The sequence below is a fragment of the Dipodomys spectabilis genome, unplaced genomic scaffold (assembly GCF_019054845.1).
Source record: "Dipodomys spectabilis isolate Male_0828 unplaced genomic scaffold, ASM1905484v1 ptg000201l, whole genome shotgun sequence".
Classification (NCBI taxonomy): Eukaryota; Metazoa; Chordata; class Mammalia; order Rodentia; family Heteromyidae; genus Dipodomys; species Dipodomys spectabilis.
Window position 1 is genome coordinate 4,579,416 of NW_024870878.1, and position 24,374 is coordinate 4,603,789.

At 39.9% G+C, this 24,374-nt stretch overlaps 1 protein-coding gene across 3 annotated transcripts in view; it reads right to left on the minus strand.

Annotated features, from left to right (window-relative positions):
• Window positions 1-5,577: 5,577 nt before the first annotated feature.
• Opcml (opioid binding protein/cell adhesion molecule like) overlaps window positions 5,578-24,374 on the minus strand; it is a 560,765-nt gene continuing 541,968 nt past the window's right edge. The window contains exons 4-8 of one of the 3 annotated variants that reach the window (XM_042696181.1): window positions 24,204-24,341; window positions 23,747-23,867; window positions 23,150-23,301; window positions 22,211-22,237; window positions 5,736-5,836 (exon numbers count right to left, since the gene is read on the minus strand). In XM_042696181.1, coding sequence (XP_042552115.1) covers window positions 5,736-5,836; window positions 22,211-22,237; window positions 23,150-23,301; window positions 23,747-23,867; window positions 24,204-24,341 — 539 coding nt within the window. Of the gene's footprint in view, window positions 5,837-22,210; window positions 22,238-23,149; window positions 23,302-23,746; window positions 23,868-24,203; window positions 24,342-24,374 lie in introns of all 3 variants that reach the window. The other 2 variants (XM_042696179.1, XM_042696180.1) reach the window with 2 other exon arrangements.

Consider the following 24,374-nt stretch of genomic DNA (forward strand, 5'->3'; position numbering starts at 1 on the left):
TAGTTATCTTTGTTGAGGTCTGAATAGTTTAGAGGAATGGTGGTGAAAGTGTAAGATATTCATGCTGAGGCAATATCTGGTCACTATTTTTGTAAACTTCTGATTTTAGCCTTGGTCGGTAAATAATTTTGATGTTGAAGCCGTAGTTGTGTTTTATATTTCTGGAAAATAGCATAGATATTTGTTATACATACCTAATATGGAAAACAGTGTCTCTTGTATGTGTATATGTTTGTATGTATGAGCATAAGGAAGAGATGAAAGGGGGGAGGGGAGAGAGAGAGGGAGAGAGAGAATAAGAGAGAGAGAGGGTGAGAGAGAGAAAGATTTTCTGATTGTACCTGCTCCTCAATGTCTAAAACACAAAAGCAGGATAAGTATAACCTGTTTCACCTTGTTTTGGTTCCTGGATCTCAAAGCAATCTCCTAATAAACAGCCCCCTAAGAGTTACAAATTTCTTGAAACTTTATTGATACACTGCACAATCACAACCATCTCGTATTCATCCTGAATTAGAAAAGGTTACAACTACAATGTAACATGCACAAAATTCAGGTAGTATATTCACCCTCAATACAATTATTGACAGAAATCAAGTCTTCATTGAGTTTTGAAGGAAAAAAGAAAGTAAGAAAGAAAACAAAAGGAGAAGAATTCTCAAAAGCTAACAAAGTTATATACTCTTGTATTATGTGATAAAATTTTAAAGCATTTGAACATATATTTGTTTTTAAGGATAATTGTGAAAAATGGGTACACCCATTGTCTGACACAGCTATTAACGGCACCATTGATAAGTCATATATACTTTTGTTTTTTTAAATCTAGAGGACTCTGAACTTGACAGATACGTTTTCGTACACCCACACATTCCTCACAATTGCACTTAACATGTCACAAAATTTCTGAATGATTAAAAATGCTCCCTTCCACTAACACAAGGGCAGCTATTATTACTTAGCATTGTTATTATCAATATCCTTATTAACCTGCCAAATAATGTAGGATGTAGACCCACCGGGACAGTGGAGGGTTTGTAATCGTTTCTTCTCCTCTCAGTGGTGTGGAATAAACTGTGTGCCTGAAAGGGCACCATTGAAAGAAACAGAAAGGAATCTCTTCCATAATGCTGGAAATCAGACTTAGCTGGCTACTTTCTCCAGGAGGACAATTGACTCTAATTAAGTCCACTCCACATCCTTTGGGCTCCAACTGTTCTGCACCTGAACACTAAATTGCTCTAGTTCTGCTCTATCTTTTTTTTGCCACATCTTTTAATTGCAAATCTATTTCTTTTTCCTTTCATTTACTTCTCTTCTCTTAAGTAAGAAATGAGGGAAATGAGACTGGCATTTTTATTTGTTTGCTTTCTGTGATCACTAGGAGTTCTCATCATTTTTTTTTTTCTAATGTTGCCTTCCTAGTTTCACACCTGTGAAATTTTACTGCAATGGCTCAAACTTTTCTTGTTAAGAAATAGATGACAGGGAAGCTTTTGATAATAGGAAGGGAAGGAATTAAGTAGGAGAGTTTTCAAGAACCAGGCTTGTATAAAAATCAAAACCAATAATGTTCGTTATTGGAGAAAACAAAAAAAATGCATTTTTGCAAAAAAAAAAAGAAAAGAAAGTAAAAGAGAAAAAAGAGTTATGCTGTGTCCCTAATTTAAAGGTGCTTAATATTTTTTTATGGGTAGTGGGAGGACTGGGGGGGGTGTGACTGGTTCTAGATATCACAAAGCTAGTTTTACTCTCTCTGAGGAGAACTCAGTGTCACATTTGGGAAACCATCTCAAGCCATTCCATCTCTCCTTCCATGATATAACTAAGGACAGCCATCTATAGCTATATAGAGCAAGGTCCTATTTGCATTAGAAGCTTCAACCAAAACTTGAATGCTCAATTTCCAGCCATTTCTGGTGCACTGGCTCTCTTTGGGATCAACTACCTAGCCACTTTGGCACTCCCTGCTCCTTTGGTAGTTTTTCTAATATAAGTAAAACTTTCTAATTCCTCTTTGTGGAAGGCAGGAGGACTTGGCTGAAGCAGAAAACAGATGTCAAACCCAACTGCAGCTCTAGAGCTCCCAGAGACAGAACATCCTTCCCATCACGCTTGGAGAATTGATTGCCCAACTTATGAACAGCATCCTGTAAGCAAAGGTGTGGCCTTCACAAGAAAGAAGTCCAGTCTTCCTTATGACACAAAGCTTCCCCTTTACTTCCATTCCATTGAGCATAAAGGCAGCCCACAACAGACAATCCTGAATTGAGCTCTCTACCTAAAATATGTGAATGCGCATTTTGACGCCCACTCCCCTACAGCTCCAAACTCCCTAAGCAAAATAAGAATGAGAAAAGCTAAACATGCTTGTTTAGTCTTGCAGATGACTATATCAGGCACTTGACATTAAATGACTAAAAACCAAGCTTGGCCAGGGCCCTACCACTAGCACTTCCATTGGCATTACTTTGGTGGAAGTACATATTAACTTATATTGGGAAAGGGAAGAGTTTAAGAATAACATCCTTTGCTGAATTCCTATTACCTAAACCCTTATAAATCTTATTTGGTTTTCTTTCTTCATGGAAACTCCACAATGAACTATTGGTTGCTTGAAGACTTCTTTCTTTCTTTCTTTCCTTCTCCTTCTCTTAACCTTTCCCACCCTTACCATTGCCATCCTGAACAAATCTTTCCAGTAGGTCTTCTCTATCCATGTGTAAAGTTGGAAAAGCATTTACATAAGTATGGATGTTATTTTTAGTAAACATTTACTGTATATATGCTTTAAGATGTTGGGTAAAAGCTACCATTGCAAAAGCTATTCCTCACCAAAGTAACTCAAATAACATAGAAGCTAGAGTATGGTGTGACAAAGGCATATTCATTTCTATGTCCTGGTTGTCTTGGGTTTTATATACTTGATTTTCTTTGTCCAAAAGGATTGACTGTAACATGTTTTACCCTCTGAAACATGACCAGAAGAGGTGTCTCCTAGTGTCCAGTAGAAGGGAGCAGAGCAGAGTGCCATAGTGATGCTAAGTCCAGCCTCATTAAGTTAGAAAATTTCTGATCATCTGCTTACCCAGAGAAGGAAAGACACCTCATTTATTACAAGTCTTGAAGTGAGGAACAGGCATAGCTCATCCATTTCAAGCACCATGTTATCCAAAACCAGCCACTCTCCTCTCACAGCTTCCATATTTATTTTAATCCAGTATTAGCAAGAGACTGAAATGGTATGCTTACTTCTCATGCAATGTCTAATCCTAATCCAATTCCAAGTGCTGAGTGCAGTAACAGACCTGAACGATGTTATGTCTGACCTTTAATTCTGACTTTGTGCCTGCTTATGACAGTCTCTGAAACTTGAAATCAATGGACTGCTTTTGGCATATCATGTATGATCCCTGAAGCTGGTTCTGGGCAGCTTATTAGGAAATTCACATGTCTGTTTATAGCTAGTGGGAGCAATATTCATTTTGCTCACCTCAGGTGTCCTCTTACCGCAGTACCTAACTTTTGTAAGCCAACACAACCTACAATTGCATATATATATATATTTCCCCACTCTAGTGCTCATGTGTTAACATACACAAAAAGAGCACTTATATGGGAGGAAGAGAGATCAACTAAGCATTAATATAAGTAAAACTTTCTAATTCCTCTTTGTGGAAAGCAGGAGGACTTGGCTGAAGCAGAAAACAGATGTCAAACCCAACTGCAGCTCTAGAGCTCCAGTTTTACCACTCTTCTTTTGTATTATAGACTCCCTTGTTTGTTGAATCCTTTTTGTCCTAGGAGACAATGGGGGAAAGATCAGATGTGCTTTTCCTTGTACACTAGATCTGCTTTGAACATAGAAAAGTGGGGATATTCTTCTGCTAAGCTACTAAAGAAGCAGCCTGTGTCAGAGGAAATTGTGTCTCTTACACTTTTCCCCCTTCTGTTTTCAATGTTGCATTAATCAAGTGTTTGGAAATTAAGTCAGTTGCTCAAGTACCCTCAGCTCAGAAGAGCTTCTGGAAACAAATAGCAGAGTTGTCAACACACCCGCCATGTAATTGGCCTCCATCAGCTTTTCACTGGATAGTTTTCAAACAGTTCAAGCCGGAAAGGAGACACTTGGCTATAGTTATCACACTTTGGCAAGTGGACTGCTGTCATTACATTGCAGAAAGATGTGTGTTTTCTTGCAGGTTCTTGCCGGCCATGAAGAAGGTCCTATATGTTCCCAACATGCACTTTCTTGAAAGGCTGAAAGAAGTGTGAAGGTTGGTACTTTAATCCATCAGCTGTGAAAGAAGAAATTTGGTTCTAATCAATGCTTCTCTGGGCCAATCTCTTTTCCAAGAAGGTGGTTTATGAAATAGAGTCTTCTGAGACTAGTGAGTGACTGATCTTGGTTTATCTGTTAGAAGAATTTAATTAGGGTAGATGGGTTTCTAAATTCCATCAAGCCCATGGCAAAGGATAGTGCTTTTCTATGTAGTTTACCTGTGAGCTCATTGGTTTTCATATCAGAAGCTTATAAGAAATTTTGAAGATGCCAATGTCTGCCCATGATAGAAGAGAAATTAATAAAATGGAATAGACACAACATGATTAGGGATATATGGTCATGAATTGGTAGTAAGCAGTGGAGTGAGAAATAGAAAGGACTGCTAGATAATTACACTGATAGAATGATAAATAGAGTAAATAGATTTCTAGGGAGAAAGGATGGCAGATAATTGGCTGAAGAGATGAATATCTTGTGGATATTTTGATAGATGCCTTGTTGAAACCAAAATAACCAGTCATCTATTGATAATTGTTATGAGTTTCATAGCATGTTTAGAAGTACTATCTTTAATACATTTGGCCATGTTTTGATTACTTCAGTTCTAGAATTTTAGTGGTGGAGTGAGTACATCATTCTAAGGCTGTGATTCTTAGAGCTTGTAGGGGAAATGAGTAGGGTAGAGTAATGAGAGAAGATGGCAGGATTTTACATACTTTCGCATATATACGAACATATGTATGTGTATATATATGGGTATGCCATGTACTCAACTAGATATGTGCATATGCACCTATATACTCATACATACATATACATGCATATATATGAGTACATAGGTGCATATATATGCTTATATATGAGTATAATGAGATAATAGATTAGAAAATGAAAATGTGAACCCTACTAGATAGGTAAAACAGGTAAAAAAAAGAACTAGATAATAATAAACATGGAGGAAAGGATATGTACATTATAATCAGGATAATGATTGTAAGCTTCAAAGATGAAGATAATTGAGTGAATGCAACTTTTGCTTTGTACTACATTGTGAGTCAAGTTGGGTCTTAAGGGCATTTACCATAAAGAAAGTTTCTGCACACTTTGAACTTATGGTTGTGTGTGTGTGTGCGTGTGCAAAATTTGTTGGTAATGGAAGGAAGAGAAGTACAATTAAAATAAAGTTTGTGGCCAAGATATCAGGAGCAGATTCCATTTCTAAAGACACCAATGACTGATTATCCTACACATCGTAGAACCCTTCCCACCCCTCCCCCCGAACCCCTCATTCCAACTGGAAAATAGTCAAATCATAAACTTAAAAAGAAAAATCAAGGAGGTGAAAAAATGAACAATGAAAAGAATCCCAAACTAGTTTCCCCTCTGCAGTGTAGATTAAAGTCTGTGATATGGAGAAGCAGGCGTTGCTCAGAGGACCTAGGATTTCTTATCAAAACTTGATGAAGAAGTGGGCAAAGAGGGTCCCTGAGAGCCAGAGACAAGCCAGTGCTCTAGAGGCCGAGTTTACACCATCAATGACTGCTCCAGGCCCTGTGAGGGGGGAAAGAAAACAGGTCTATTAGCATGTAACCCAAGAACACCATCCTTATTCCCCCAACAAGCAAGTGCATAGACATGCTTCTCTGTGAGCATTCCTCCAAGTTCCACCCTTCCCCTTGACCCTGCCTTGTCAGAGAACTAGAAAACATCTTTTGGGAGGATTTGGAAATCCTAAGGATAAGTGTTTGTGTTGTCTAAACCACTATGACCTGCTCTGTAAGGCTGGTTTTAAAAAAATGAATGGGACTCTCTGAGGGCAGTCATTTATTTCCACTGCTGCCAAAGTTAGACCAATATGCAAGGCTCCATAGTAAGGCACACCTTGAAGGTCTTTCATAAGTGTTGACTTTATTCTTTATCTATGGAGAGAGAATCCATCACGAACAGAGTTGAGCACAGGTAATACAAGCATAGGGGAAGAAAGGGTCCAGAAGAGTAAGAAGCAGGTGGGGAGCAGGAAGAGGAAGAAGGTATTATTGTAGCCAACTTTACATCCTCTATATGTGTGATTTAGGTATTGTGGAGCATCCTTCCAAAACTGCTGAGAAAGGAGGAATGATTATCCTTAAGACTTTTGTAGACTGTGATTGTGTCTCTTTTAGCTGTCAGTGCTGTCTTTCCACAGCAGCAAAGAAAATACAGAATCCTCAGAACAAACCACCACCTGGTGATTAATCCTGAAGGAGAATTCCTTTTTCCTCTTCTTTTTCTCTCTGACCCTTTCCCAAATCCCCAGGGAGTGATTCATATTCCATTAAGAAATATGACCACAAATACAAAACCATAAGCACTGATCCATTCTCCTCATTGGTTAGAGCCTCAGGAAGACAAATCAAATAAACTAAGCTTATCCTCACTGCATGCCTCGTGTCTAGAGCAGGTATACCCATGTTTTCTTTTGTCATAAACAAGACCTGTGGTGCTCAAGCAAAGTGTATTCCAGTGAGAGCAAAACAGAATATGGTCAAAGAATGAAAAGCCATGGAGGGACATTCCTGTAAGACCAATGACAACTGGGCAAGTCATGTAGTCAAGATGGCACGTCTCTTGTACTACCTCAAGCCAAGACTCTATCAATTCATTGAGAAGCAAATGTGCCAATTAGAAAGAAGCCAAGGAGGTACAGAGTTTCCTTGGACCAGACCCAAGTCACTTGCCTAGTCTATCAAGCTTATACATGGTCTCAGGCCTTGCCCATGAAAGAACTGATTCAGACCTTTTGCTTAGGAATAACGGGTCTCTCCATTCTGAGTGCAACAGATCCTACCTCAAGAATTTCAGCTGACTTACAATGTGTCCAGTGCTCTTCTGGACCAAAATGTTGTCCTTATTTTATGCTTGCAGTCTGGTTCCTGTGGCTCTGCACTATATTCTACTATATAATATACACAAACAAGGGCAGAGGCCAGAGCCTCTGGTCTCTGTGGAAGCTTTCCAATCATTGGTAGAAATTAAGCTGGTTCTTGGGCCTCTAGCAAGTATAATACACATCCAAAGGCATCATACTAATCAGCCTGGCCTACAAAATGTGCTAAGTTGCAAAATGCCTCAATTGAAGATATATTGTTTTTTGCAAGACAAGAATGATTGAGGGAATTTTATTTTGTCTTTTTGTTGTATGAAACTAGGTCTCCGTATGTAGCTAGGACTGATTTCAAGCTCCCAATCCTTTCAACTCAGCAGTTTTAGGGGTAGGGATGGGGCTAAGAGAAAGGGATAGATGGATGAAGAAGAAAAGAGGAGAAAAATGCAGACATGAATCCACTGCGGGGGTAGGATAAGAGTACATTAGAAGGTTGAAAGGGGTGACATTGATCAAGATATATTGTGTTTATAAACTGCTTTGTTAAATGACAACTCCTTTGTACAGCTACTTGAAGATAATAAATAAATAAATGGAAAATATATTTGTAAGAAAATGAGCAATGAAGATTTGTAAGACTCATGAGTTCTTTAAAAAATATCTCTCTCTCTATAGATCATTGTATGTACACAGTTGTGCCTCCATATTAGCACAGGTAGATACAGGGACCTTCTACAGATACCAAGTCAGCAGATGATGAAGTCTTTTATATAAATGCTGTAGTATTTGCAGAGCACCTACACACATCTTCCTGCATAGTTTAAAACATCTCTATATTATTTATGAAACCTATTGCAAGAAAATTCTATATAAATAGTTGTTGCTGTGTATAATTTAGGGAATAAAATGTTTGTTTACACGGGTACAATTCCTTCCTTCTTCCCTTCCTCGCTCCCTCCCTTTCTCTCTCCTACACTTCCTTCCTTCCATCCTTTCTTCCTTTCTTCCTTTTTCTCTCTTTGTCTCTGTCTCTGTCTTTGTCTCTGTCTCTCTTGCAATTCTGGAGGTCAAACCCAGGGCATTGCCCATCCTGAGTAAGCATTCTATCACTAAGCAACATCCTCAGACTAGGCATCATGGTATATTCAATCCGAATTCAGTTCAATCCAGGGATGCAGAACTAATGGATATGGAAGATTACATGAGCACATATGCTTTCTTTTAGAAAATCTTTCATTTTTTTGTATATGACATAGAGAAACTTCATTGCATATACATGCATATATGCATATGGTGTTGGTATTTACTGGAGAAACGACTGAATTCTATATTCTACTCTAGAGAATTAACATGATGAGTGGAGAAATCATTTTATTTCAGATTCTTCCAGTGGACGTGAGCATTTCTATGAATGTCATGCTATCAGTGCAAGTCGGGATATAGTTAAAGGTAAGAGAAAAGAGGAAGTGTACAAGGCAAATAAATCATAGGAGAGTTTAGTATGGAGAATGAAAGAGGAATCCTAAAGAGAACTGAGAGACGGTTGGTTGAAATACTTGTTGATCACTAGGTGGAGGCTTTGTAACTCTGCCAAAGAGTGGAACCCATAAGGCTGGTTTAGGAGGGAGACAGGTTTGTTGAGCTATTAACGGCATGTTCACAGAGTGTTCTCCATGTAGAATGCATGATTCTAACTTTAACTCCTTTAATATTTCAATCCTTTAATCATAAAATGCAAACTATATGAGATAGTGTCCAATGGCCACACAAGAAACAGAAACATGTCACTGTCCTCTAAGTCTGTGCTATTGATTCTTAAAACTCTAATTATTATCTATGGAAGATTGTACTTTGTGATGTTTACTGGGGAGCAGAGCATCAGGGGGTAATTGGAATAATGGATTGGGAACTTGATTTTCTGACACTGATGTTTCTCAACTGAGTGATGCCTCTTTCTGAGGACTTGGTCTTTTCATCTGCAATTTGAGAGGAAATGGGTTTTGATGGCTTGTGCGTTTCTTCTGCTGGTCACTTTCTAAGTTATTGTATAAGTGGTGACTTTACATCTAAACTGTTACTGTCTTCTTCAGCTGGTACATGGTGATTTTCATCACTACTGTATAACCATCTCATCTTGAAATGGGAGGAGGACATAACATTTCTAACCACTTATGCTTTCCTTTGTTATTTATTTTATTTATTTATTTTTGCAGGTACTGGGGCTTGAATTCAGGTCCTCCCAGTCTTTCTGGGTTTTCCTTCAGAGGTAGCATTTTACCACTTGAACCACGACTCCATTTTACTGATTTTTTGTTCATTTTTGCTGGTTAATTGGAAAAATTCTTTCAGACTTTTCTGCTTTCAATCTTTGATCCTTAGATCTCAGCCTCCTGACTAACTAGGATTGCAGGCATGAGCAATCAGGATCAAGCCACTTTCTCTTTTTTATATATACTTTATTATCTTTTGTTGTCTTTATTATCTTTGGCTTCAGGAAATTGTTTTTTGCTTTTTTTCTTTTTATTGTGAAAATACCATACAGAGGGGTTACAATTACATGAGCAAAGTAATGAATACATTTCTTATCAAGCATTGTTGCCTCCTCCTTTGTTTCCCCTTCCCATCCCTTTCCATCCCCTCCCATTACCCCCGTATGTCCTCTCCATGCCAAAGTTGTAAAGTTTGTTTTTTGACATAATGTCTTGTACATCTCATTGTTGCAATGGGTTAACCTGTATCCCTATTTAAACAATTTGTTTTTTCCCTTCCCCTCCACAAATTATACCAACATCAAATACAGTGAAAACATGGGTTATACAGTGGAGGAGGGACATACAAAGCAACAAAGAAATATCTTATAAATATGTTAGAAACAACAGCAAGAAAGAAAAAAACATTTGAGTCCTTATCTTAGGGTTCATTTTGCCTGTTTTGTTCTTCAGCAGGGATGAGGAGCATTTGCATGGCAGTATCAGTTGACAACAATATTTACTGCCAAAATGCCTTAGGTCAATCAGTCGAGGAAAAAATGATCAAGCTATAATAGCCAGAGAATTAATTTAATCCACTCTGACAGAGATTAAAACCAGCATTACTTCTCTCATACAGCCCCTGGACACATTTCAGATTTGGCTGTGGTCTACATGGCAGAGTTCAGCCTTTGTTTGGACAATGAAAACAATAACTCCCATTTGTCCTACACTCTGGGATGGAAGGAATACTGAGACAAAAGCCATCAGCAATGGCCAATGCATTTAATTGCACCTTTACACTATCTGAGGAAATGGAGAGTTGGGTGTCTCTTGATGGATTCTTTCTTGCTACAGTCACTTTCTTAATAGGCAAAAATTTAACATACAAGGAATGGTAATTTTTTTTGCACAACTAAAGATAATAACAATAATAAAAAAAGAGAATTATAAAAAGATAATAAAATTAAATAAATGAAAAAAAAGGGAAGGAGTACAGATGTTTATGTAAGTCAATATGGTCCTATGGTATCTAATACTTGGTCCCTTAGGCTGCAATCGATGTTTTCTTTGTCAGATGAGTGAAGCAGCAGGACTGCATCATGTTTCAGAGTGGGCAATGGAAGTGGAGCAACATATCACCCTGAGCTTAGCAGAGGCTGTGTAAAGGTTTGCCTTCAGAGTCAGGATGCGTAAAGTTTTCCTAAGCCATGGTGTATGCAGATAGCTGTTGCCTGGGCTTCTTCAGCTATGTGGAATCCAAGATGACATCACTATTAACGTCCACAAATATGCTTTTTTTAGTTGGTTACTGGAATAGTAATATATAATAGCAGATTTTTCAATACTGTGTTCTATTCCAGTAAACTGAAATACACTTGGATAAAGGTCAAAGGTTCCAGAAAAGGAGGATCTGGAAGATGGCTGGGGGATAGGACTCAGGGAAGAGCAGGTGGTAGGAATATTCATTAAGATTTCAGGAAAGGGTTTTAGTGCGTCCTGCTTCTTTGATCTTTCTACCTTCATCTCTCCATTTGTGAGACATAAATATTCTTTAGGGTAAAGTCATATTTTGGGGTAAAAGTGAAAGTAATTCTCCCATACAGCTTTGGAGTCAACTAAATTGAGTTTATATTGGAACGCTAATTTTACTACTGTGTGTTCTTAAATGAGGAACTTCGTGTTCTCTTGTTGCAAGTGGAAGAAAAAGTACTTAGTTTTCAGGACTGATGTGATTGCTAGCTGTCCTGTACACAATTGCTACGTGATCTGCTCTTCCTAATATTGGAACCAATATTGGTTTATTTAGAGGTTTTTCCAGAGAGAAGGAAGTAATGAAGTAAGATAGTTTAATGATAAGAGTGGTTGCAACTCTGATGGTTGGAGAATGAGAGCAGAGTCAGGGGAGAAGTAAAGAAAAACATCTGCAGCAAAGTCCAAGGGCAAGAGACCCATTCTTTAAAGGAAATAGACCCAAGCCAGCCTGGGAGAGGAGTCACGATATTCATTGGGTGTCTGAATGTGCAAGGCTCTGTTTTTAAAAAGAAAAGCCAGTCCCTACTTCAAAGAGCTTATGCTCTAGAAAAACAGCAAAATCTCTGCCCTAGTCTAAACAAATAAACAAAAAGCCAACAAAACATTTTTCAAAAAAACATTCTTACAAATCCTAGGAAGAATGCTACTTGAAACAAGTAATCTCCAATCACTTTTATCTCAGCCAACAGTCTGTCTATAGGTTAGGAGGACTAAATAGGAGATAACTGAGTTTGAATTTTGTCTCAACTATCCAGTAGCAGGAAAACTTTGAATGAGATCACCAACTTCTCTGAGTGTTTCTAGTGTACAAATGGAGAAAAGGTAGTATATCTACCGCATAGGGCTTCTCTGAGGATTTATTCATGACTAGTGACTGAAGTAGTTGCTAATGATAGATAAAAGCTTCCTACTATAAGTCACTGGTGTCTCACACCTGTAATCCTAGCTACTCAGGAGGCTGAGATCTGTAGATCATGGTATCAAGCCAGCTGGGTAGAAAAGTCCATGAAACTCTTATCTATATTTATCCAGCAAAAAAAAGTCAGAAGTAGAGGTATGACTAAAGTGGAAGAGGGCCAGCCTCAAGGAACAGAGGAAGTTAAGGGAGAGCATGAGGCCCTAGCTCTAGTACCAGCATCTATGCGCGTGTGCGTGCATGCGTGTGGGCACGCGCGCACGCGCACGCACACACATGCACACACACATACATCTTCCTAAGACTAGTTACTCTGACAAAGTATACTTTAAAAGTCCAATTCTTTCTCTGGACAAATATCATAGTTAAGTTATCCTACTTTATGGTTAGCAATGACTCAATTAAACAACAATGTCTACTACAAATATCAGGCTTCATTAAATACGTTCCTTTTTTCTGGATAAATTGACAGTGAGAACATGTAATTATGCTTCTTCCCAGGATTACAGCCCCTCCTCTTTTACCCTTTTGAATGCTAAAAATTAATTGCTTCTTCATGCCTGAAGTTGGGCATCTTTGAAAATAAAATTATAAAATGAGAATGCTAAGTCACAAAACAAACTGTGGGTGACAACAGAATACCTTGGGGACAGATGTGCAGACAAACATAAGTTACTTTATAGCATATGAAAAAAAAGATAGGGAGACAACAATGACCAAGGGACAGATTTGAGAAAGGACAAACTAGCATTACAGGTCAATAGGCACATGGCTAGAGGAGGACTGTCAACTTGAATTTCAGCCAGGTAAGACAAATAAACAAATCAAGCAACAAAGTAGTCTACTTTTGAGATGCTGCTTATTTTGGTATGTTAAATATACTAAAACTGTAAAGTTTTTTTTAATCTGTCTGTCTATGTAATGAAAGCAGTGTAACTTGAAGTCAAGGTCTTACACTCCTGCTTGTCTCTTTCTGCTCCAGGCTGGCACTGAACCATTTCCACCACATCTCTCTTTCTGGTATTTGGGTGATTAGTTGAATATAAGAGTAGTATGGACTTTCCTGCCCAAGCTAGCTTTGAACCATGGTTCTCAGATCTCAGCCTCCTGAGTAGTAGGATTATAGGCATTAGCACTTAGCTAACAGTTTAAGAAGCAAGTCAGGTTGAGGTTTTCAAATGGGATACAGCCATACTTACAAATAAGAATCAGGGGCTCAATCAAGCCTGACTACTCAGGCACGAGGTATGTGACTATGTTCAAGGATGTGTGGCTCATTTCCCTCTTGAATGACAGGTGTTGACAATCTCAGCACCCAGACTCAACACAAAACTCCCAGAAAAAAATACATAAGCTGGGCTGGGAAGGTGGCTTAGTGGTAGAGTGCTTGCCTTGCATGCATGAGGTCCTAGGTTCGATTCCTCAGTACCACATAAGCAAAAAGAAAAAAGCCGGAAGTGACGCTGTGGCTCAAGTGGTAGAGTGTTAGCCTTGAGCTGAAGAGCTAAGGGACAATGCCCAGTCCCAGAGCTCAGGCCCCACAACCGGACCCCCGCCAAATACACACATATATATATATATATATGTGTGTGTGTGTGTGTGTGTATATATATATATGTGTGTGTATATATATATATATATATATATATATATATATATATATATATGCTTCCTGATAAGATCCTGCTTTGTAAGAGATTCTGAAGCTTAAAAATGTAGTGTACTCGGTAAGTGATGAAGGTGTTGGAATGTATTATTGTTTTTCCTCTCTAGATTATAATGAAAATATAGCACTCTTCTTCAGCAACTGAAGCTGAGCTTGTTGTAATTCTATTCAAATGACAGGTGGGAGGGGGATCGCATTCAACAAGAAGAAAACCCCACAAGAAGTTGAACTTGTTGATAGCACAGTGAGATGAATGGAAGATCTGAAGTCCCTTTACAATTCCATTTTGTTCTGAAATTTGGATAGGTTTTATAAGTATGATTATGAACTACATGACCTTCCTAATGAGGAACCAAAAGGATAATGATGTTCTTGGTGATTAAAAGAGAAGCAAGGAAATCTAATTAGAGGATGTATGTGTTACACTTGTTGGTGAAACAGAAATCTATTTTCAGCAGTGTCGGCTGATGAAGGCACCTCATTTCTCTTCAAAGGGAACTTCTCCTCCATTGTCTTTAATTACAGTGGAAAAAACGTGGCACTGTATTGTTTTACAAGTGAGATTAACTAGACTTTGCAAGCACAACTAAGACGGTGGATAAAGATGCAATAAAAGGCAGCCATCTTTGTTTTGTTCTTTTAACACTCCCGCTTTGTGCTTTCCACAAAGACAAGAGCTTAGCAAGTGAATATCAGAAGTGAATTCAAATCTATAAGCTCATCACAAACCTGAGAGAGACAAGAAGACTTCTGCCTAAACTTTCAGTCTATGCTGACATCAGCACGCCCGAATGCTCAGTGTTAAATTCTAAATGCTTAGGCTAATAGCCAGATGTCAATGATTCACAGGGGGAGGGGTGGGAGTGAGCCAATGACGAGAAACCTCATCAGGAATGAAATGTGAAATGTCTGCAGTTTTTTTTTTTTTCCCTAATATGTTGACATTTTGCAGGTTGGGGAAAATACAAATGATTTTGCTGCTGTCATCAGCCAAAAGCAATGGTATTTCTCTGACTCATACCCTCCCACCTGGATTTAAATGTTGGATTTGGGAAAGAAAAAAAAATCATGTACGTTATCAGCAGGAAATGGACAAATGTGTGCAGCTTTTGATGTCTCTGCAAAGTTGTCTTCCTGAACAGTGAATTGGAATGTTTGATGGAAGTCTCCCCCACATGGAAGATCATGATGTAGGCAGTGGGGGTGGAAGGAGTACATAAATTTGAAATTAGAATTGGGTTATACCCAGGCTGGAATGCAAGGAAATGCCAGGGAAATAATAATTTGGCTTCCCTAGGGAGAAAAGGACTACCAGTCTTGGATATCTTCTTGGTCCTTGGAAGTAAAGAGTTTCAAATACGTATATAGGCTATAACTGATATCCCCATTGACTAGAAGATTTATTCATTAATTCAACAAACATTTACTGGGCAATGACCATTGCAAGATACAGTGCTACATCCTCTAAGTGCAAAACCAAATACAAACAAAATATAGCCTAAGGGAAAGCCACCACGAGAAAGCCAATGATGAGGGATTGGTTTTACAGCAGGATTTAGAAATACTCTACAGACAGGCTGCCATGGAGCATAGCTTTGGAGGAGAAGTGCTTTTATCTGCCTGTGTGACTGCTGGAATGAGTGTGAGTTAGAAGGAAGAATGGCATTAAGGGCAGAGACTAAAGCCTGGTATTGTCACTTCTTATAAGTACCGTGTGCTAACCGATTGCGCCACTGGAGCTCCATGGTATTGTCACTTCTATGGTGGAATTCCTGTGTGGGGGGAATGTTGTCTCCTCATTTAAGTTCTCTTGAGCTCTAAGCTGGTCTCATGTGAAATGCAAATAACAATGATCTGTTTCAAAAGATTCTTAGGTATCTAAGGCCATATGTAACTGCCTACTTGAGAGCTATTACTGCTTCTTCATTCCTCTAGCATGGCACTTACATTTTATTTTAATGATCAACAGATCATTATTAGCATAATAATGATCTGTCTCTCTTTGTATCTTAGTCTTTAGCATAGTTCTTAGCATAGAGTGGGCACTAAACATATATATGAGATGAATGAAGAATGGAAACAGCCATATAACAGGAATGTGGACCCAAAGGGTCTTGCCAAGTGGATACATGGAAGGGAGCAGAAGCTGAAAGGGTGTTCTGATCTGAGTGCAAACAGCTTTAATGCCATACTTTTCTGCTAGGCAGGAGTTTTCAGCCACTGAAATGACAAGATTAATTCTGAGTTTTGGAAAAATCACTTGATTCTGCAGTGGCAACCAGATTGGAGGTGGATCGCCAAAGATAAGGAAGCCCTGGAGTGAGGTATGATCACTGGTAAGATGCATGATACAGTGAAGAAGACAATAGTGGCAGACCATGGAGGAAAGGCTGAGTTGTGGTTGCTAGAATTCCTTAGCTAAGGGAAAAGTAAAAATGATGGTGAGCTTTCTAAGAAGAGTGTGCAGCTGCAAAGTAGATAGAGATGGGGGTGTTAGGGGAAAGGATGGGATTTGGGGTTCCCATGGGAGATGCAGGCAGGGAGAGTGGCTCATAGCTCAGCATTCAGCAGAAGGCTAAAGATACAGACTGGGAAGTTCGACAATTGCTTAGCAGCTACCAAAATTCCACGTGAATATGATTTCCTCAGAAAACATGCTTTAAAGTCCCATTCCCAGGTCTATTCATAAAGATTTTGACTGAGTAGTTCTGAAGTAAGGCTCACAAATCTGTATTAAAAATTTAAAAAAAAAACACTCCCCAAGTAATCCCAATATAGGCTAAGAAAGACTGCTCCTATAATGTATGAAGATGAGGCAGACTCTTCATCTTTCACGGTCATCCACCCACTGGGCTGGCTCTGGGGAGCTAGGAGCAGATTGGGATCCAAAAGTGAGAAAGAAGTCACCTCTCTTGGCTTTATTACTAGTGGTGATAGGGGTAGGCAGGGGCTGGGTGTTAGGAAGGAAAGAGATCTTGGGAGACTCAAGACAATGGGGCCTGTAGAGGTGGAGTCTGTCAGTGGGGTATGTGGGGAGCATGTTGCAAAGGGCCCCCTCTCAGATCCTTGTATCCATTCTCTACAACCCCATGGAACCCACATGGTAGGACAGCTTAACAATGGAAAGAAATTAGAAGAAAAAAGTCGAAGTGTATTCGGGGGATGATAGGTACATTGAGGTTTCTGCCTACAGCTGTATGAGTGGATTTGGAGAAGAGCTGCTTAATGCTAACTCTTGCTGAAGAAAATCCAGTTTAGAGATCCAATCAGATGTGCATAATTATTCTGAATGAACAGCCAATAACAAGAAAATGGAGATTGGGTTCATGGGTCTCTAAGAGCTGCTTAGATTGGCTGCAGGCAAAGCTGCTCTGAGGGTGCTCTAGCTCTGCCTGAGGAAAAGAACCACAGTGCCCAGATGTTGCCTGGAATCGAGAATTTGCTGTGTTCATTTGCAATGACAAGATTCTGGTGAGTTGTCCCTATGCCTGATATTTAACTCTTAATGTAGCTAATTTGTGTAGCCACAATTTCCTAGATAAAATGTGAGGAATCTGTTTTTCTTGTTGTAGCATCCCTCCTCCTTTTTGGAATTGTGTGAGTTCACTGCCCTTCTCCCCTGCCAGTTCCAATAATCCAGGAGTTTATATGCCTCATTAAGCACATCATATTCTCTGCAGTACTGGACGCAATCAGGTCCAAAAATCTTCCAAGGAGAGAGGATCAGGCCTCTTGCTCATGGCCCTGAGGAAGTAATGGGTTGGCAAGTTTTAGGAAAGTGAGTGGCCAAGCTGTGGCCAACAAGCTGAGCCCAGCCACTGGCCGCTGCTGCACAAAAACCTGGCAAGATTTCAAGGTACCAGAGCACCAGGTGGGCCTTCAAATGGCTGTGTCCGCTCAAAGCTCAAGAATACTTGGAGCAGGCTGTTTCCAATAGTGGACATTTGCTGCCATTGCCAAACTTAGAGATCACAGCTTTGGACACTTGTTTTTTTATCCTGTATTTCCCCCCATCCAGAACAGAGACTTAGGAAGCTGAAATTAAGCCAGATGTTGATGGCTCCTGCTTACTTCCCTCAGGAGGCTGAGATCTGAGGATCTTATCCAAAGCCAGCTTGGACAGAAAACTCCATGAGATTCTCATCTCCATGAAACCAGCAAAAAGCCAAAGGTAGAGATATGGCTCAAGTGATAGAGCATGAGCCTCTAGCCAAAAAGCCAAGCTAGAGTATGAAGCCCTGAGTTCAAGCCCTGGTACCTGCAAAAAGTAAAAATTAAAAACAAAATAAAAAAGAGAGAAAAGGAAATGTTTTCATTGTGAAAAAACCAAAAGACTGAAAACAAGCTGATGTTCATCTTGGTTTGTTCTTGTGTTTTACAAACACCCAAGGATCAGGTAACACTATAGTTTGTTAGAGTCAAATTGGACTCAGTTCTCTTAGCTGGCACCAATCTCGCCTCTGCATCACATTGCCTTTCTATTATCTTTAGTTGTTTGTGGCCAAAGGAAGGGGATGATGTAATGTCCTACCTGAGTTGTACTTTACCTAACTGACCATCTTGTATCTCAGCACTTGGTATAGAAGGAAGACTAATTATACTCTGATGGTTCTTGGGCTACAACCCACCCACTATATTGATTCTCACTTTTCTGGTCCATTTCGGATCAACCTACTCACCAACCCATTGTCTCTATGATCTTGCATTTTTTGGTATTCTTTTTAATTTGTTTATCTCACATTCTCTTTAATAGAATGGCTCCAAGATAAATGATTAAGGGATGGGAACATTTGGTGCAGGAGCATCCTCCAAGTAGACTGTGTGACGTGGTATTCTACCTAGAGCAATCACTGGTATCCTTAATGGCGGTTACATATTAAAAATTGGACTAACATAATATTAAAGCACTGGAATTGGAGTGCATGGACTTGAGTCACAGCTCATGTGCTTATAAAGAAATGCAGTTTCAGTTATCTGCCCAATCATTCAATTTCCTCACATGTAAAATCAGGATAAATATAGTCCTTACTTTATAGGCTCATTAAGTGAACAAAACATGGAAAACTCTTAGCCTAGTAGCCCTGCTCATAGTAAGTAGATTACAGCTATGATAAGTTGTAATTATAGGGCACTGGGGATTAGGGAGAATATGGCAGGAATGGGCACTCTCAGTTTGATCTTGTGCTGACTTGATTGCCACTCAGTCTAAGCATCAGAGAACTAGGCTCAGAAAGTCCTACAGGCCATCTTTTCATAACATACCAAGACTAAGACTGATCTTCCCAGAGCCAGGGAAGGACTCAGTTGAGACAGATCCCTCAGACCAACCCTCAGATCCTGTCAGTTCCTGGGAGTTGAAGTTTTGGCATCATAACCATGATCTTTTGATATCCATATCTACTCATCCATTCCCAATATTGTCCTGACCCACTATTGATACTGATCTCTATCTTGGGCCTTGGACATGGTTCCTTGGTTCCTAAACCTTACAGTCTAGAGGGGAAGAAAGACTAATCAAACAAGATAACTTGTCAGACACCAGTGGCTCATGCCTGTAATCCTAGCGTCTCAGAAGGCTGAGATCTGAGGAACACAGTTCAAAGCCAGCCCAAGCAGAAAACTGTGGAACTCTTATCTCCTATTAAGCACCAAAAAGCCACAAGTAAAACTGCCACTCCAGTGATAGAGTGCTAGCTTTGGGCAAAAATAAAAAGTTCAGGAACCCAAGAGTTCCTGACTTCAGGCTCCAAGATAAGATAACTTAAAAACAAAATTGCAAGTAGAAGATTAGGTCTACAGAAATGAATTGGCTACCTGTTACATTGCCGTTGTATCTTTATTAATTAGGTCAATGCCCCACACATCACAGGTACTATATGCACGTTGGCTGAAAAGGCTAATCAACACATGGCATGGAAGCAGCTGTTAGAAACAATGTGTGAGAAGTGCACAATGGGGGATTGGTCTCCCTGAGAGGTCAGCAAGGCTTCCTTCAGAAATACAAGTTGAAGCTAGGCACTGGTGACTCATGGGAAACTGAGATTAGGAGGGTCATGGTTGGAGGCCAGTCTAGACAGAAAATTTTCTGAAATCCTCTTCTTAAACCACAGCTTAGAGCACTAGTGCATTCCTCTCACTGCAAGCTTCCAGTAAGGCCAAGAATGGCAAAATTGTGATTCCAAAACAGCCTGAGCAGAAAAATCTGAGACACGCCCCGGAGGGAAGCTAGAGGTGGTGATGTGTCACTGAATGCCAGCAACAACAGGAAGGCTGAAGTAAACAGATTGCAGCCCAATGGCACACTCAGATAGGAAGTGACAGTTATCTCAAAAATAACCAGTGAAAAAAGTGGGGCTAGAGGTATGACTCAAGTGGTAGTTTTCCAGCCTAGCAAGTGTGAGGCCTTGAGTTCAAAACCCAATACAGTGCACATGCGCACGCGTGTGCGGGCGGACACACACACACCCCCCCCCCACACACAAATAGATTGTAGAAAGGTAAGTAGAGTCCAATCAGTGAAATAAACGAGGTTGAATTATAGTATAGTTAGGATGCTGTATTAGAGGACAAAGGAGACCTTATAGAAGAGGAAAATAGATGTTTTTCAGGGAAATAATTCTGGCAAGCATATGAATGAAAGCAGCGACAGGATGGCCCATGTCACTGGAGGAACTACAATTGCTGGCATGTATATAACAGATTTTATTCCGTTGTATCATCTTACTCAACATTATGCCATTAATAATTCATGATGACCTTCTTATGTCACGAGCCAGGAAAACGTCATTCCAATTTCAGCTCAGTCAACTAAGTGTCATAGTCTTTGGGTGTTGTCAAAGACACACATTTAAAACCACTTGTGAATGCCCTTGTTTATTCCTCTCACCAGACTTTTGAGGAAAGTATTAAGCTCCTCGTAATGCATGAAAAAAGGGATAGTGTAAGTGTGATTAACACATGATTGAACTGGGATGTGAAGCTATGTGCTATGAAATTATGCCCCTCTAAGATTCTTAAAGAAAACCTCTACCTACATTGCAGTTTTGTCCCTACAGGACTTTAATTATATCAGAATTGGACTATCCCATGGATTGATCTTCTTGGTGGATTCCATATTCCAGTTGATTCAGAATTATATAGGACTGGTATTTGGAGTTGGAACCTGTAAGAAGGTATGTAAAGCTAAATGGCTTCACAGAAGTGAGGCCTGGATCTTGTATAATCAAAACTGAGCTCTCTGGAGCCTGTACCTTCTATCACTAGCCTTTAGAATGATAAGAAAACAAACTATTGTCTTATAATCCACCCAATCTCTTGTGTAGCCTGAGAAGAGAAATGGAGTCTTAGGATACATTGGCTATTATTATCTTCTGTGAAACACGATTTTTTCCTTAGTTGACAGCAGAGAGGTACAGAACTGAAATTAATCCTTTCTACATCACATTCCATACTACTGGCAATCTTATTAACCCAAGGAGTAAGTTGAGGTCAAGGGACACATGACATTCTAATCCCATCCTTTGTCTTCAGTGTTATCAAGAGTCATGGACTGGAATTCCTGATCCTCACAATCTGGCAGCTATGTCTGTGATTGCCCTGGATCAAGAGTGTTAAAAGTGACAGTTGTCAATTCAAATGTTACCACTTTCCATGTGACTAAGATTGACATCCTAGATGGCAGAGCTGCGAGTCTTTCACACAAAGGTTTGGGAGAATTGAGGACCAGAGCTAAGCATCAGCTACTGCTTCTCCAGAATGTATGAGTGAAATCTATGTGTGTGACTGTGTGGCTTTCTCTTCTTATCCTCTGGGAAACCCCAGTATCCAGGGTTCAACTCTAGATCACATCCAGTACCTGTTTATTAGCTGTGAGTACTTCATTGTTACACACCTTCTTTTAATTTATCTACAAAAGGGGGGGTAATAATCTGTCCTATATAACACTGACAGGATTCCTAGAAATCAGTAAATATCTGGTAAATAATGGATATTGCCATTAGGAATAATAACTTCAACTATTTCTATTTTAAAAGACAGTTTTCAGCAGTAAGTCAGTATCCCTCTTTGCCTTGGGCTGAAGGAATAAAATATTCATACTAGGATGATTTTTCCTTAGAGATAGCTATCTAATAATCCATTTGGTCTCTGGGCTGAGTTCCTCTTGGTATTTCTGAGTTCAGAAATAGCAGAATGTTCATCCTTGTTAGAGGAAAGCAAATAGAAGTTTGTTATTTGCAGGGGGAGGTGGAGGAGGCTCTTCTCTGAGATCTGTAATGGTACTTCATAAGTGTCTGTGAAAGCCATCATATTCTATATGCTTATTGTCTAAACTGCGTAAACCCAACCCCTTGAATTTCATCCACTATGGAGAGTTCTCCAGGGAGGGGAGCAGGCAAGCCTATCTTTGAAGTAGGCTTAAATACAAAAGCATAGGCATTCAAGCAGGCAGAGGACAGAAGGAACATGCTGTACCCACCTGCCACTGCTGATGAGGGGCTTATTTCTAAGACACACACAGCACAATGCACACACAATGCAGAGAGAAAACAAAAGACATAGATCACACATTTCAGATGGTTGGTGGACAAAGTTTAGTTCATGTCAACGCTGAAAGCTTGTTCAGGGTCTGAGATGGAAATGGGAAAATGAGTCCCTCTTCATCCTACTTTTCCCACACTAAACCTTAGCAAATAAGCACATATATACACACAGACACATTCATCAATATCACAATAAGCTGGCCCTGGCCACGGCATGAAATGTTGCACAAGGATCTGGACACGGTAGTGAGGGAAGTTGGAGGGAAGAAGGGCTTTCAAAGAAGCCATTCATTCATGGGTCCTGACTGCTCTCCATCGATATGGGAGAAATTGAGTTTCAGGAAAGGTCTCACGCTGCAATTGCGAATAAAGCATGCATCTGATGAGGGCCTGGACCTCTGCTCCATTCATTTCAGTGAAAGAGAACATGCATGGGAGTCAATGTGAGAATCATGATGGCAGTTGCTAACTTGGTTTGATGCTATGAATAATAACCCCAGAATCATCGACTCTTACAACAGAAGCTATCTTAACTCACATCTCCTTTGTCCCCATAAACACTTAGAATATACTACAATCAAACTGTCCCATGGATCTACCTTCTTGGTGGATTCCACATTCAAGTTGACTCAGATTTTGGTTTACTCCTTTTGAAAGGGGTCAATCTTGCCGTTCAATAACCGGGAAAATCAAATTACCTTGTAAACAACACTGTCTCTTATGGCAGGGGAATGAAGGTGAGGAGTTTCTTATCTAAGGTTGGGTTGAGCAGTATGGACGGACACAGGCCAAACAAAGCATGCCTTTCCTCCCTCCCGAGTCCCTGGAGATCCCCAATGTGGCTGAACCAACTGCATCAGGCTTCCTGCACTCACCATACAGTGTGATGCTGGCATTGGTATTTCCAAGCTTGTTTGTAGCCACGCAGGTATAGTTCCCATAATCCTTCTCTGAGACGTTGAAGAAAGTCAGAGTGGATATACGGCCCTTGTTCTCAATCCTTACTCCGTCCAGGCCAGTGGCTAACCTGCAAAAAGAGAAAGCATTATACTGATCACTACTTATCACATGAAAGATTAGCCTAATCATAGATTTATTCCACAAGGAGATGTTCTTTCTCCAAACCTTTTCCCCTAACTAGACTGCCTTCTCCAACACAAACCTTAAGTAGTATAACCCAAAAGGAGGAAAAAGGAAAGGGCAGATGTGCTCAAAAGATAACTTTTCCTTGCTTCTAGTCATCACTCTACCACAGTGATGACTAATCTCAGATTCTGAAAAAACAAGGTCAATTTGTTTTCTTGACTTCCCAGCTTCTTTTATTTTTTACCTTCTGGCTCTGAAAAAGAGCTTTGTGACAAAGAAAGCAGTTTTGCCTTTTTCTTTCCCCTGTACTTTATCACCCTCCTCCATCCATGTGGGGAATCTGTCATCATTGAAGTACCAAAGCCACCATAATTCCTTCAGGGTACCTTGTGTCCTCTTTGAACCACTGAAATTCGGCCATGGGAACAGCAGAGGCTTCACAGCTCAAGATGCCTTTCTGGCCTACTGACACACCAGTGTTCTTGGCTTTGGAGATATAGGGAGGATCTGTGGGGAGTAATCGAGCACACAAACAAACATCACTACAGGATGATTACAGGAAGGAATGAATGACACCTCCCGTTTATTAGGTGTCTTATGAAGATATGACATTTCTTCTAGGCCTTCCCACCCATTTTACATGAGCAGCTCTCTCTGTCTGCAGAAGGCTCTGATGTCCTAGGAAGATGCCAAGGACACAAATGGCACTAGGAAACAAGGATAGGGAAAGCAGATACCCCTGAGTTGTGGTCTTCTGGTAAATGATATTAGCATCACCCAGCTTGGCACCTTAATCGCTGTCCACCTGCTCCCCCTGAAAATTCTGTGTAGTAATGAACTCACAGTTTACGGTGATTTTTACTTTCCGCACATCTGGTGCAGCGACATCGTTCAGAGCACTGCATTCGTACTCCCCCGATTGGTCACGTTTGATATCAGAGATTTCCAGATATTCATCCTCACTCACAAAGCCCTGGCCTTCTGGGAAGACAGAGAGACAATAAAAACAACAAG